This window comes from Gymnoscopelus microlampas (genome assembly GCF_963454915.1).
Source record: "Gymnoscopelus microlampas genome assembly, chromosome: 22".
NCBI classification, from domain to species: Eukaryota; Metazoa; Chordata; class Actinopteri; order Myctophiformes; family Myctophidae; genus Gymnoscopelus; species Gymnoscopelus microlampas.
In genome coordinates, this window is record NC_139959.1 from 36,189,300 (window position 1) to 36,205,227 (window position 15,928).

The window sequence follows — 15,928 nt, forward strand, 5'->3', positions numbered from 1 at the left end:
AGTCCTTTTAATACAATTTAAAAAGCAATTTATGTCTACATGTATCTGAACATGTCTCCTTATATGAATTAATTAATTAATTAAATTTTCTTTCAATGTAATCTACCAATCTAGTCCCCAAAGAACTGGGGACTGATAGATATGTTTTGTGGACCAGATTGATATGATCTAGAAATATCGATCTAACCAGTCAAATTAATATAGTGATGTCTTTTTGGGCCTGTACTTCAGTCTTTTAAACATGCCTTTTGTAACTCTACTATACTTTCTCTACCAAGGCCATGTAGCTGGCTCCATATTTGCTATCTGGTGCTGGCTCCATATGTTCCCAATCAGTAAAAACATGTCTTGGTCAACGTTTTGTGTTTAATGTCCTAATGACCTGTATCTCTGTACGATGACCGATATCTCTGTTTGACCCGGCATCGTCACTAATTCCCTTTTGTCAGCTGTCATCCTGTCACAGATAAAACCATGCACATGTCCTATGATATCGAAGGAACAACTTGTTTATGGAACCGAGAATTGTACACAAGGACACCCTAAGATGAACAACAACTTATTATTAAGACAGCCAGACGCCTGTCCATCCTACGACTCCCATCCTACGTCTGAGGGTCTTAAAGCCAATCATAAGGATGCACCTATGTCTGATGTCATTGAAGTCCAACTGTGTATAAATACTATTGCCTGTTATTGAAGCATTAGTGTGTGTTTGTGCGTGCAAGTGCTTGTTGTCTTATGTCAGTGTGTGTGTGATTGATATTCTTGTCTGTAACTTGTACTGTCTCCTGTGTGCACACTCGGGCAATACAGATAGATCATTTTTGGACGTACCAGGTGTCTGACTCTCATTTCTTTGGGTGTTGACTGGACGGGTATTGGGGGGTCTTAGTACCAAACCATCTTTTCATCTTTCTTGGGCTCGTGCCTTATTCATAGGGTTCAAATTTAACTCTATTAGATGCTATTATCAGACTCATCCAAACGGCACATGAATCTGTGCATTAGATTCCTAAGAACAGTTTGGAGAGTATTGACTCTTTGTGTTCTGGACACAGTGGCGTGCACAGACATTTTGAGGGGCAGGTGCTCAAGTAAATTATACTTTTTTTTGTTTACTTGGTCTACTCTTTTTTCCCTCTACACCTATACCTCTTTGCCAAAAATAGCCGATCTACAAGCCCACAACACCTCGCAGCGCGAGGCGTTGTGGGCTTGTAGATCTGCTATTTTTGGCTAAAGTTCTCCTCAGAAAAGGGATGCTAGGTTTCAAGTGGTTATGGTAAAAAGACTTCTGGTCAAGAGGGCAAAGGGCAGGTGCTCTAGCACCACCTAGAGTCTATCTGTGCACGTCCCTGTCTGGACAGGACATAATAGATGAACATTCTGTGATAATATGTGAATATCTGGTGAAAATAGCTGTGTGAGTGTGCACGTGCGTGTGCGTGTGTGTGCGGTTAGAACCTTACCCATCTTCATGGTTAGAGCCTTACCCATCTTCATTTGAGGCTTCTTCCTCACCTCAGACCTCTTCTCATTCATCTGTTTCCAGTAGTCCTCCTGTAATTAACACATCAACAGACAATTGAGAGAGTGATGCTACATAGAACTGTTCCTTAACCACAGCTGCCAACTCTCACGCAATGAGCGTGAGACACAAGCAAATGACCCTCTTCACACAGACTCACGCCACACATCGTATTTCTCATGCCGTCAAATCACCCCATGCACCACTGAGACATCCACTTCTGTCGGTATTTGAGCGATAAAGTGGATTAAATTATTGTATCTGAAGTAGCCCCACCCGTTAACTGTAGTGAAAAGCAGAAATGGTAGGTGCGTGTGTGCTTGCGTCTCTTTTATGAAGGACGCTTCATAAAAGTCATTCCATTGATCATTACAGTGATATTCCCAGATGTCGTCGACAGAAGGATCAACAACATAGATCTTAGGTTTAACTAATGTTCTATGCTCTACACATCCAAAATGCTCGCAGCCAGGTGTACCCTGGAATTTTCTCTGTCCGCTCAAGTTTTTAATGTTTATTAACTGAATTTGACAAACGACTAATTATTTAAAACTCCTCTGTGTGTCATGCTGCGCTGCCAAGAGCAGGCAGTTAAAAGGGGGAGGGACCTTTGGATGCAGGCGGGTGCAAAAAGAACAGATCAGATCAAGCAAAAAACGTGACACGTTGTTAGCTTGTAGATCTGTTCTACGATGCAACGCATTGTGAGCGTGTAGATCTGCTATTTTCAAAAGATGTTCACACATTTGAAAACTTGAAATGGGACATTCTGTATGATGAGTATTGTACTTTAAGTACATTTTGACGCTAATACGCTCTGTACTAGGCCTGATGCTTTATTCTCTCAACACCAAATCTGTTTGCCTAAATAGGCGATATGAAAGCTCACAACGGGTTGCATTGTGATGCATTGTAAGCTTGTAAATCGACTATTTTCGTCAAATGTTCACCTCAGAATAAAGACACTAGGGTTCCTGGTTACCTGGCATCCCTATTTTAGACACAGTTCTGTTTATTGTTTAGTATTTTATGTCACTGAATGATGAACAATTAAATCTCACATGCTACATTGTAGTTCATATGTAGTAATTAGAACATGTAAATAAATGTCATGGAGAGAATATTAGGTTCTTACCCTGCTGTTAGCTGACTCATATATGTTTCTCTCTATGTTCTGAGCATCAGTTTCCAGGTCCTTAATGTCCTCAGCTGGGTCTCCTGTATACATGTTGTCTACACTGCTCACCAACACACAGAGAATGAAAGAGACAAAGTCAGACATCAGATTAAACTCATCATTCAATGAGTGATAATTGTTCAGCTGGTCTGGGGTCAAGAAGATGGTGAGAACACATTGTATTGGTTCTGCTTTCTGTGTGATGAACACTCACAGCCAGCGGACATGGGAGTCACGGCAGTGCTGTGGGAAGTTTCTATGCCAAGACTTGTTCATGTCTACGGCAGAGAGAGGCAGGGCTTTGATGGTGTCCCAGCTGAGAGAAAGACAATGATAGAAAGAGGAGGGAGAAACAATGATGAACAAATATTATTGTGATATTATGACGTAATATTATATGATATATCTGTAACTGTACAGGTGGAAGCATGACAGGTTATTTTATGTGGGAGCCCTTCTAGACCCCCCCCCCCCCCCCCATATATATATACGCACGCACGCACACGCACACACACACACACACACACACACACACACACACACACACACACACACACACAGTACTGTGTACACATGTATTAACCACATTATTCGGGGAAAACATTTGCAGAAAATAGCAGAAAATGGCAGATCTGAAACTAATAATTTGTTTTACTTGAACTCTTATAGTATATTTTGATATCAATATTTTTTTTACCTCTACTTAAGTAACATTTTGAATACATACCTGTGGTATTGCTACTTTAGTAAAATAAACAAATCTGAGTACTTCTTCCACTACATCTTTTATAAAGACATCATCATCATTATCATCATAAATAATTCAAATGTGAATTCATTCATTGTGTCTATCAGTTGACGTTCACACAGATCAGTGATACTTTGTGTTTTCAGGTCCAGGCTCACAACTGAAGTTCAAAGGTTAATCCTTGGAACTGTCACTGTTCATAGACATGCAGCTGGATAATCAAAGAAATGTTCACCAAAAAAGAAAGAAAGAAAACAGACAGAGAGCCAACGTTACCTTGTGGCTATGCTCTTCAACACATGGCAACATCTGCATCTTAAAGCCTCAGCAGTGTTCCTGGACCAACAGCGTCTACATTCCCAGTAGTCATCATCAGTGGTTGGTTTTACTGGTGTTTTCCTCCTGGCAAACAAACACAACAAGAGTCAACTTAGTTGTGTATTAAATCTGTTAATTCATTCACATCCTGCATTCATGATAACTTCTCGATAGATAAATAATGTTTTCATTTGAATAATTTGCACTTATGAGATGACATTGGCCCGGATTCACTAAGCTGGTCGTAAATATGGTGTAAATAAAGTTCCTAAAAGAGGGTGTATTAATAAAGCTCAAACTGACGTGCAATTCACAAAGGGGTGTGTATATCCCTCAAATGTGCGGATCACCAGGTGTATGTCATGATGAATCCGAACGGCTGCCAGCTGGTCGTAAATCTCAAGCGTGTTCCCGAGAGGTTCATTTGCATTGTTCCACTACCCTTTTCACACCATAAAAGGCAAGAGGAAATGAAATATCCAACTTCAACGTCACCTTGCTGAACAGCGTTGCCATATCCACTTATTATGAGCAAATTTGAGCTTATTTTTATGTTGCTTGTAAATATTGGTAGTTGCAGGTTGCAGTTTTTTGGGCTTGTTTCTAAAGTTTGGTTGCTTATTTGGGCTTGCTTCACAATTTTTCAATTATTTTTACCAGTGGTTCTCAAATATGTTCATGTCATGGACCCCCAAGTTAATGTGTAGGCTAATTTGTCTCTATAACCCCCTTCTAAAAAGGATTTGTACCAGCTGGAGCCCTGTACCAGATTTGTGTTGTTAGAATGTTTAAATAATATTCCAAATATTCCACATTTTATTTCAAGATTTTTTTGAAAATCGCAGATCTACAAGCTCACAACACGTCACGTCACGAAGTGTTGTGAGCTTGTAGATTGGCATGTAGATCGGCTATTTCCAATGTGTTAGAGCCAATTTAGTTATCTATGTTTTATTTACTGTTTGGACACCCATTGCTGCCCCCCCCGCTGCTTGAGCTATGCAATAGAACCAACAGGGTGCGGGAACCCCTTGATTAAGGAATGACAATGACAATGTCGGGAGACAGTTGGACAGGGGGAAATGTTTGGAGCCTGAGTGAGGATGGCAGCAAACAGTTTTTTGACCACGAATATAACACCATTTAGAAAGAAGAAATTAAAAAGTTTTGTTACTTTATATCAAAAAAAAGGTAGGACAACTCCATAACACAATGTATACAGTATATCATTTCAATGTATACAGTATATCAGTTCTCATATTCTTTGGGGTTTATTTTCATTGACCTGGTTGCTTATTTCTCTCACACAATCTGGCAACACTGGTGAAGCAAAAGTTCAACGTCTCGTCCAAAATCACAGACATACGCCTTGACAGACATCTTGAACATCATTCTGATCTGTCTGGAAGCGAGTCCCGCTATTGCACGATGGATCAGCTGAACGTAATGTGTAATGTGTACAAGGTTTAACCCCACCAGCAAATAATAGACTAATAACACGGAAAGGATATTTTATGAGCCTTTTCTACTGAACATTGCTTACGTTTACCGAGGTAAAAAGATGATGTTGAAATCCAGGGCATACAAGTGGAACACTGCTATCCGATTATGGACCAGAGCTTATTGATTACTTATTGATTAAATGTGTTAATTTTGGATTAATATATCACTGTGGCTGAGATGGCCCGCTTGGCCGATACTGGCAACGACACTGAGGGACCTAATAATTCAGCTCTAAAAGCAACTGATAGCCTAGAAAATAAATAAAAAGCGGTGGAATATGCATCATGTCTATATTATGCATAGGCTACAAGCAATATATCGTTTGACATATTTATTCTTTTTTATATATAAATGTTGACAAATGTTGAGCACATACTATTTTATTTGAAGTTTGGCACTGTTGTAATTGATCTTGCATGAAGAATAAAGCATTCTAACAACATACGCACAGCTTTGATCCCGGGTAAGTCAGCCTCGGGGCTGACTTGAGAACGGTCGGACTTTCCGCTAAAATCACAGACAAAAAAACATTAATGAATCTGACTGCTAGTGTAGGAATTATCGTAAATGCCGGTAGAATCAAAATATGGTCGTAAATCGCTTAGAGAATCCGGGCCACCGTCATGTTATAGTGTTGTGTATATTGTATAGTGTTATGGTGTGTATACTGTATAGTGTGTTTATTGTATAGTGTTATAGTGTGTATATTGTATAGTGTTATAGTGTGTATATGGTTGAGGATTCACATACTGTGTGTGTGGAAGTCCAGGTTCATTAGTGATGTCAGGAGGTTTTCCTTTTGACCGGTCACTCTTCATAGACACACAGCTGGATGTTGGAGCCTCTGGTCTGTCAGATCCTCTCTCTCCACACACTGACTCGTCTTTATTAAACCTGTTAACGTTACAGTCAATGATACATCAGGAAACCGGAAATGCTGGGGAAATAAGGGTTATTCTGAATGCATGAGTGGAATCCAATGTTACTTTATCACTTTGCAGCGCCTGCAATTTAAATCCTGAGCAGTGTTCCTCGAGCTACAGTCACTACATCTCCAGTAATTATCATCAGTGGTTGGTTTTGCTGGAATATTTATCCTGGTAAACAGACACAGACAATGGTGCAGTTAATTGTGCATAAATTACATGATTTCATATTTAATAATAGTGAATTAAATAAAATTATGATGACACATAACCTACTAGCTCAATTCTCAACCTTTTCAGGCCGCGACCCCCCACAATAATCATATTTGAACTGGGGACCACCCAAAAGAATCATATTTGAACTGGGGACCCCCCAAAAGAATCATATTTGAACTGGGGACCACCCAAAAGAATCATATTTGAACTGGGGACACTCCAAAATAATCATATTTGAACAGGGGACCCTCCACCCTGACAAACACTTGGAATTGTAGGAGTTGAGGCATTACACTTAGTTGTGTATACATTACATTACTTCATAAATAATAATAATGAAATAATAAAAATTATGATGACATGTGGAAACCGACATGTAATCTACAAGTTCATTCAGTGTGATCCAAAACACAAAACACAGCTGGGGGTGATGTCATTGCAGAGCTCTATAACATCTATAACAGTGTTAACCAGATACCCATCCCAAACTGTTTACTGTACATATTTCTCTTTTTTTTACCACTCGTTTCTATTATGTTTTTGCATATTTTGCATATTATTGTTTGTCTTTAAATGTCCTGATGAATTGAATACACAGGACCCCAATGGAAACAAGCCATAGTGCTTCCTTGGGTTCATCCTTTTACCAGCCCTTGTATAAAACTTTACCTCTGTGCTTTTTGTGCGCAACTCAGCATGAGATCAAATGGTTGTGAGATATAGTGTTGTGTATATTGTACAGTGTTATAGTGTCGTGCATATTGTATAGTGTTTATATTGTTTAGGAGGATTCACATACTTTGTGTGTGAAGGTCCAGGTTCATTAGTGAAGTCAGAAGGTTGTCTTGTAGATGCGGACGCTTGATGAAGCTAGAGAGAACAAGAAATTTAAGTAGGCCTTGAATGACTCCCAGATCATATAGAAGCTGAACATCTGGCATGATATTAAATGAAGTGAAAACATCTGTTTGTGTTTATAAATGATGCGAAGCCTGCGTAACTACTTCAGGCAGGCAACTCAAGGCAGCATGCCAACCTGATCAGGTGACATGCTCTCTTCTCCTGATCTGGGTGGCTATTTAATCTTCTCTGCCTACCTGTCATTCTGACTGTCTGTTGCCTTGCCTCGCTGTCTGCTGCTGACCACCAAGTTTGCAATCCCACTGCCTCCCCAGCATCAGTGGTGTCGTGGAGGCCACACAGAGTAGGACGGCGTGTGGCCAGTAATTTTTTTCACGCACAAGGTACGGCACTGTACAGTGCACGCACGTGCACGCACATAGATTCACAAGCCAAGTACCCAAATGGCTACTTTGCATAACAGGTTTACAAGTGAGTGTGGAAATGTATCCTCAGTTCTTATTCGTTCTTTCTCACTACGGGAAACAGCGCCATCTGGCGATGCAACAGAGCTACACACAATACGCTCCCGTGCCCATCACTCCGACCCGGACGTCGAGTATCTGGAAGAGGAGGAGGAGGAGGGACTCCCGCCCTACCAGGGCTCCAGGGGTGCATTTCGCCTTTCCGACATGTCGCCTTTCCGACGTTAACGAACCCTATACCTAACCCTAACCGCACGCGGAAGCCACTAGTCGGAGTGGCGAGATGTCGGAATGGAAGGAGCACCCCGGGCTCCAGGGAGGTCGTTCTGAGGAACCCCCCTCCCGGTTGGCTCGTCTGGCCTGCTCACTCTCCAGGGACCTGGAGACGCTGCTGCCCCAGCTAACCTAACGTTTCTTCACTTGTGAGTGAGTTAGCCCTGACTAGCTACGTTAGCTGCTAGCTTAACATCGCCCCAGTCAGGCAGTGTTTTGCCGGCTTAGCACTTAGCTAGCCTCACTAAGCAACACCGGCTCCTTAGTAGTGCTGTTCTAGCTTAGCTTGCCTAACTAGGACAACACCAGCTTGTTAGCCTTCTCACCTTGTGTAGCGAGCAAGCCCGTTCGGTGGCCCTTCTAAAAGCCGCAACCCGAGCCGACGTTTTACCACGAAGGACGAGGCCGCTTCCAGGTCCAGGTAGGCCCAGACCATACCTCGTGCTAGCTCCAGGCTCTCAGGGCTAGCAGCCCCCCCACTGTACCACATTCCCCTCTGGAGGGCGGCAGAGCACCTCCAACGAGGAGGGGAGCTTTGTCAACAACTCCAGCCTCAGGGACCTAGTCAAGATGGCGGCAGCCCTGGGCAAACCGGATGTTGATGTCGCAGAATACTCCGGTGTCCAGTCACGTGACTTTTCTCAATAATGATCTGCTCTGCATTGCTGCTACTTAACGGCTACTTAATAAAGAAATATATACATTGACCCAAAAGTAACAACAAAAGCAGGATTTAATGAAAGGTGCGTTCAGTGCAACGCGGTCGGCTCGGAAAACAACGGATTGAACAAGTGTCGATCAAGTAGAATTAATAATCTGTTACTGCATTGTCTATTTCTTCCTTCAAATGTTTTCAGAAACATTCTCGAGTGTACTGTTTAGCTGTGTAATTGACATTGTGTATTTGTTTACAAGGCTGCCATGTTGGATACGGCAAAAATCAAGCAACGTAGATTGATTCTTTGATTAGACAGCAGTCTGTTATTGAGTCCAGCGGTCATTATTCAACAATAACAGAGCGCTGAATTCAGTGATTGTCCATTCAGAATCAAGCATTCAATCAAGCCATGTAATAATATGTTTTAAAGGTGAATTTAATTCCAGCTGGTAACCCTCAATGCACCACTGGATGCATGTCTACTGTTATGACATACCCTACATATATATCTATGGCATTTGAATGCATAAAGGTTTTATGAACATAATTATTGATCCATGATATTCTTTCATAAAAAACCTTTAATACACCATACATATACCTTTAATTTCTAGTTGTAGTAAAACTAACCTGGTTCTTTGGAGCACCAAGTTTATTATATAGTTATAATTTAAAACTCTAAAAACACAAAATATAATAACATAAGAAATAAAATAAACTAGTAAGTCTGTTTTAAAATTAATCCAAACTAAACTGAAATTAGTCAAAACAATAGGATAATAACCTTGTCACCAGGAGAAAGGGGAGGTGTTGATGTCTGATCCATGGACTTCATCTCCATCTGACCAGACTGTTTCATCTCTTCAGAAGAACAACAAACAAACATTCATTACACATGATGAGTGTAGAAGACATGAGGTCTGATACATTGTTTTATGACTGTACATAAATATCACCGTAAACTCAATGAACCATATTCACACAGCGGCCATTTTGTTCTTACATCATACTTGGAGGTGGCCCCTCCCCCTTCAGTATGAAGTAAGGGTTAAATGGACACAGTGTGAACATGTTAGTTTAACCACATCAACCCTAGACTCATTATTCTGGACAGCAGATAGATGAACATTCTGTGACAATATGTGAACATCTGGTGAAAATAGCTGTGTGTGTGTGTGTGTGTGTGTGTGTGTGTGTGTGTGTGTGTGTGTGTGTGTGTGTGTGTGTGTGTGTGTGTGTGTGTGTGTGTGTGTGTGTCTAGAACCTTACCCATCTTCATCTGACGCTTCTTCCTCGCCTCACACCTCGTCTCAAACATCAGGTTGTAGTATTCCTCCTGTATTTCACACATCAACATACAATGAGAAAGTGATGCTACATCAAGCCGTTAACAGACTGTTCCTTAACCAGAGCTGCCAACTCTCGCAAAGAGCGTGAGACACACCAGATGAGCCTCATTCACACGCACTTACTCCACACATCGTATTTCTCACGCCGTCAAATCACCCCAAGTGGAAACTGCGTTAACTCATCCACTTCTGTACGAATATCCAACCCGACGCACACTACTTGTGCGTCTGGTCGGCTATGGCCCTCGCAAAAGGCCGGAGTCCCTGAATAGGAGTAAAGTAGATAATACTCAGACCTACTCCAACCTGTGTCTTTGATGGTTTTTATTTACTAACACAAATACAAACATACATTAAAGGAGGAGCTCACCCAAAAAATGACTTATTTTCTATCAATTACACACCCCATGAAGCCTTGATTTCATGGATTTTTTTTTGTTTTTGTGGCATTCCTAAGACAATAATTTGATGCCTGTGTGTATTTCCAGTAGGAGACACAAATAATCTACTTTGTGTCTCCTACCGGATACATTAGCCGGTAGGAGACGGGAATCAAATTATTAGCTTAAGAATGCCACAAAAACAAAAAAAGAATCCATGGATTCAAGGCTTCATAGGGTGTGCAATTGATAGAAAATAAGTCATTTTTTGGGTGAACTCCTCCTTTAACACACCTAGCAGACAATCATTCTACTAAGCGGCCAGTTAACTACTATCTTAGTCAACTACAACCTTGCCAGTAGGCTCACATTCTACTAACAAGGTCTTGCCAGGTCAGGCAGTCAGGTCAGGTTTTAAACCTACAGAAAGATTGAAACACAGAAACAATAATGACAATATTACCGACATGAATCTTAAAACATGAATAAACATATCAGCATATATGACCATTAATCTTCGTGTATCAAGTGCTTTTCTACTCACTACTGATGTGTTGAGGGACTCCAAGAAACTGCACTCTCCCTCAAAGTTCCACACAAAGACCCATAAAGGATGTCGCCTCACCCCGGATATCATGTATTTCTCCTCAAATAGCACGCTTCGACTACCTCTCATCCCCCATAACTTAGGCATCAGGCATGTCATTTGAGCCTCTCTCTCTCTCCTCTTTGAGATAAGGGAATGGTAAGGAATTTACGACCTACCAACAACCGATCCACAATATGAGACCTTAGAGCATGCCTCAGTTAATGACTCCAAACAAGCAGTAACAACCTTCATATATGTATGTATTTTACCCATGCCTTTATATGTCGGCCTACCACAGTGGTATAATCCTAAATAAGCAGTAAATACACACGTGATTATAATCATAATAATATCACAGGCGTCGGAGGCATGGAATAACCTAACAACTTCTTCGGTATTTGAGCGATGAAGTGAATTAAATTACTGTGTATCTGAAGAAGCCCCACCCGTTAACTGTAGTGAAAAGCAGAAATGTTAGTTGCATGTGTGCTTGTGTCTCTTGTATGAAGGACGCTGCGCGCATTTACGCTCATGTCATTCCATTAATCATTACAGTGATATTCCCAGACGTCGCCAACATGAGGATCAACAACATACATCTTAAGATTAACTAATATTCTATGCTCCACAGTACACATCCAAAATGATAGCTGCCGGGTGTACCCATAAATGTTCTCTGTCCGGTCAAATTTTTTATGTTAGTTTTTATTAACTGAATTTGACAAACGTCTAATTATACAGAACTCCTCCGTGTGCCGTGCTGCGCTGCCAAGAGCAGGCAGTTAAAAGGGGGAGGGACCTTTGGATACATGCCTGTGCAAAAATAACAGATCTTCGAGCTAAAGATATGACACGTTGTTAGCTTGTAGATCAGACTTTTATGGAAATCAATGTGAATATTGAAATGGAAACATATGGTGCACATATTAGTCAAGGTGCACCATCTGACCAAGTGAGAGTCAGCATCTCTACACAGGCTGTTACACTGACCCCCCCCCCCCCCCCCCCCCCCTCCACCAAAATGATCACACCCTCTCTTTTAATCTCCACCTACCACCAGTTTCTGCCTTCAAATCACTTGATTTCATTATTGCGGGTTAGACTTAGAAAATGATGAGCACACCCACACAGTGCAACATATAGCTGTACCTGGTTGGGGTATTACAACTGGTATGTTGCACTGGGTGCAACATTAAGTAAAACAATCAATACCAAAATAAGTTTGGCGTGCGGTGGTGACTCGAAGGATCGATACAATAATTATACTATAATAATAATATTTGCTGCACACGGCACCAAATCTGACTCCAAGGTTCTACTCCACTACATCTCAGAGGCAAATATTGTACTTTTACTCCACTACAATTATTTGAAAACTTGAGTTAATAGTTTCTTTGTAGATTTTGATTATTATTAAAAAAACATACATTAACCTCTTCAGCCCTATATTCATTCTACAAGCCGATCTACAAGCTCACAATGCGTCGTGATGCGACGCATTGTGAGCTTGTAGATCTGCAATTTTAAAAAGATTTTAGTACATTTTAGACATAATGATAACTTGTGTAACGGCACATTCTGCATAATGAGTACTTTTACTTTAGGTACTTTAAGTATATTTACTTAAAGGCATTAAGTGCATTACGTTATGGGAGGGATTGAAACGTGGAGATACAAGGTTTCTGCCCGACAACAACGATAACCACATTAACCCTTTATACATAGTTGAACGGGGTCCCCCAGGGCTCTGTACTAAGCCTGCTGCTTTATTCTCTCAACTGTTTGCCTAAAATAGCCAATATAAAAGTGCACAACGGGTTGCATTGTGATGCATTGTAAGCTTTTAGATCGACTATTTTCGTCAAATGTTCACCTCAGAATAAGGACGCTAGGGTTCATGTGGTTACCTGGCATCCCTTCTTCAGACACAGTTTTGTTTATTGTTTTCTTTTTTTATGTCACTGAATGATGAACAATGAAATCTCACACGCTACATTGTAGTTCATGTATTAGAACATGTAAATAAATGTCATAGAGAGAATATTATGTTCTTACCTTGCTGTTAGCTGACTCATATATGTTTCTCTCTGTGTTCTGAGCATCAGCAGTCTCCCGGTCCCTAATGTCCTCAGCTGGATCTCCTGTATACATGTCATTTACACTGCTCACCAACACATAGAGAATGAAAGAGATAAAGTCAGACATCAGATTAAACTCATCATTCAATAAGTGCTAATTGTTCAGCTGGTCTGGGGTCAAGAAGATGGTGAGAACACATTGTATTGGTTCTGCTTTCTGTGTGATGAACACTCACAGAAAGCGGATATGGAGGTCACGATTCCTCTGTGTGTAATCTTTATGCCAAGACTTCATCATGTATGCCGTAGAGAGAGGTAGGGCTGTGATGGAGTCCCAGCTGAGAGAAAGACAATGATAGAAAAGACAAAGAAACATGGAAAGAGGAGGGAGAAACAATGAGGAACACATTATTATTATGATATTATGACATTATTAGAAAGAAAGAAAGAAAGAAAGAAAGAAAGAAAGAAAGAAAGAAAGAAAATAGACAGAGAGACAACGTTACCTTGTGGCTATGCTCTTCGTCACTTTGCAGTGTCTGCATCTTAAATCCTTAGCAGTGTTCCTGGACCAACAGCGTCTACATTCCCAGTAGTCATCATCAGTGGTTGGTTTTGCTGGTCTTTTCAACCTGCAAACACAACAAGAGTCAAGTTAGTTGTGTATTGAATCTGTTAATTCATTCACATCCTGTATTTATGATAACTTCTCGATAGCTAAAGAATGTTTTCATTTGAATAATTTGCACTTATGAGATGACATTGTCATGTTATAGTGTTGTGTAACTTGTAGTGTTTTGGTGTATATTTTATATAGTGTTAGAGTGTGTATATTGTATAGTGTGTATATTGTATAGTGTTACAGTGTGTATATTGTATAGTGTATATATTGTATGTGTTATAGTGTTGTGTATATGGTGGAGGATTCACATACTGTGTGTGTGGAGGTCCAGGTTCATTAGTGAAGTCAGGAGGTTTTCCTTTAGACCGGTCACTCTTCATAGACACACAGCTGGATGTTGGAGACTCTGGTCTGTCAGATCCCTCCTCCTCTCTTTCCACACACTGACTCATCTTTAGGTCTTTATTAAACATGTCAACAGACAGAAAAACAGACAGTAAAAACTGCTCCATTGTTTGTTAAGTTTAGACAAACTTTTGTAAACAATACTGAAGGTTTCTAGTATAAGTTATAAGACATTTAAACATTAACTTTACAGTGTTCAGTTCGGTTTTGCCAGATTGTTTGACAGAAACAAATGGGGGGGGGGGGGGGGGGGGGTTCAGCGAGGTACCCAGCAAAATAAGTTCATATTAAACAGTAATATACATCAGCTATTTGAAAACAGACGATTTACAAGCTCACAGCACATCGCTACATTATATGCAATGTGTTGTGAGATTGTAAATATAGGCTATTTTAAACATTTTAACAAGCATTTTCAAATGCAAAATGTGTTATCTTCAAAATAATTCAAAGCCTAGACTACTATAGAGTTATCTATTATGTATTCTATTGCTAGTTTGACCACTTAAATATTCTTTCATCTTAAACGAAATGAGTGGAATCAGTCATGGTGTCAGGGTGCGAGTTCAGAGGACCCAAAAGCAGTACGACAGACAGCACAGAGGCAACCCATAAAATGGGGAGGGCAAAACAAGTACTCAAAATACCAAATGGCTTGTAGCCAAAGCACAGTACATAACAGGCTAATATTAAATGACGACCTGACAAGGAACTGACCAAACAGGGGAATATATATAGACACAGGGTTAACTGGACACAGGTGAACACAAGACAAATCAACACGGGGATTGGACTGGGGCACAACAGGACACAGGTGGAGAACAATTCTAAATCAAGGGTAAGTGAGACAAGACAGGAAACGATAACAAGGCAGACAGGAAATAATACTACAAAATAAGAGTGGACAACATCAGGCAAAAAGGCAACAGAGTAACAATACAAATATACAAATAGAACATGCAGAAAGCAGAACATACAATATGCAGAATACAAAACATGCAGGCACTTTACCGGCCTAAAGTGTCCACGACCATATAAGGCCATTCAAGGTCTAAATAATAAAGTCGGCCTAACCGGCCTAAAGTGTCCAGGACCATATAAGGGCATTCAAGGTCTAAATAATAGAGTCAAAGTCCACAGCCCGAGGAGCGGACCGTGACACATGGTGACTGAGAACCACCAACCACTAGCTCTGATACATAAAGATGCATCAGCCCTACAAGCTACAACCAAACACTATCAACACAATAAATACATCCAAGAACCAATAATAAAACAATAAATAAGGTAAATAGTCACCAGTGGTGTAAAGTAACTAAGTACATTTACTCAAGTACTGTACTTAAGTACAATTTTGAGGTATTTTTACTTTACTGGAGTATTGATGAGGAATTTTCCATGTCAACCTTCTATTAATCTCTCAAGAACAGATTCTACTCTGCGTTTGAATCTGTCGGGGGGGTTCGTCATATCGCGTACGCACTGGCCTACAAGTGGGCGTGCCTTCAGATCAGGAAGCTGGCTGTGCTTTACCCAATCAAATGTAGTGGGCGGGGTTTACGTGTCTGCCGATCCTTCCCCACTAGAAACAAACCGAAACTCATTTAACAATAGCTCGGAGCAGACAAAACCACGGAAAGATATTCACATTTTAACTTGCTCTTTCATCATAGAAACAAGTGGGCTTATAACCAAAACAATCCATGTTCTCTGGGAGAAGTGGTGCTAGTGTTCCGTGTAGAAATATTGTTAGTGGGAGTGAAAACCAAAACCCCGGTTTCCTTGCGTACGTGTGCTACGTCGACTTCCTCCCAGAGCCAAGTGAGATAG

At 40.6% G+C, this 15,928-nt stretch overlaps 1 protein-coding gene across 1 annotated transcript; it reads right to left on the reverse strand.

The window, feature by feature from the left end:
* Positions 1-1,342: 1,342 nt before the first annotated feature.
* LOC311038608 (uncharacterized protein) lies at positions 1,343-14,145 on the reverse strand (the record flags this gene model as incomplete). The annotated part of the gene is made up of 14 exons (XM_084048180.1): positions 1,343-1,362; positions 1,473-1,563; positions 2,667-2,769; positions 2,923-3,024; positions 3,733-3,858; positions 6,028-6,171; positions 6,264-6,374; positions 7,219-7,289; positions 9,460-9,536; positions 9,945-10,011; positions 13,049-13,154; positions 13,308-13,409; positions 13,578-13,703; positions 14,006-14,145. The coding sequence occupies 14 exons, from the start codon at positions 14,143-14,145 to the stop codon at positions 1,343-1,345; spliced, it is 1,386 nt and encodes a 461-aa protein (XP_083904306.1).
* Positions 14,146-15,928: the final 1,783 nt, after the last annotated feature.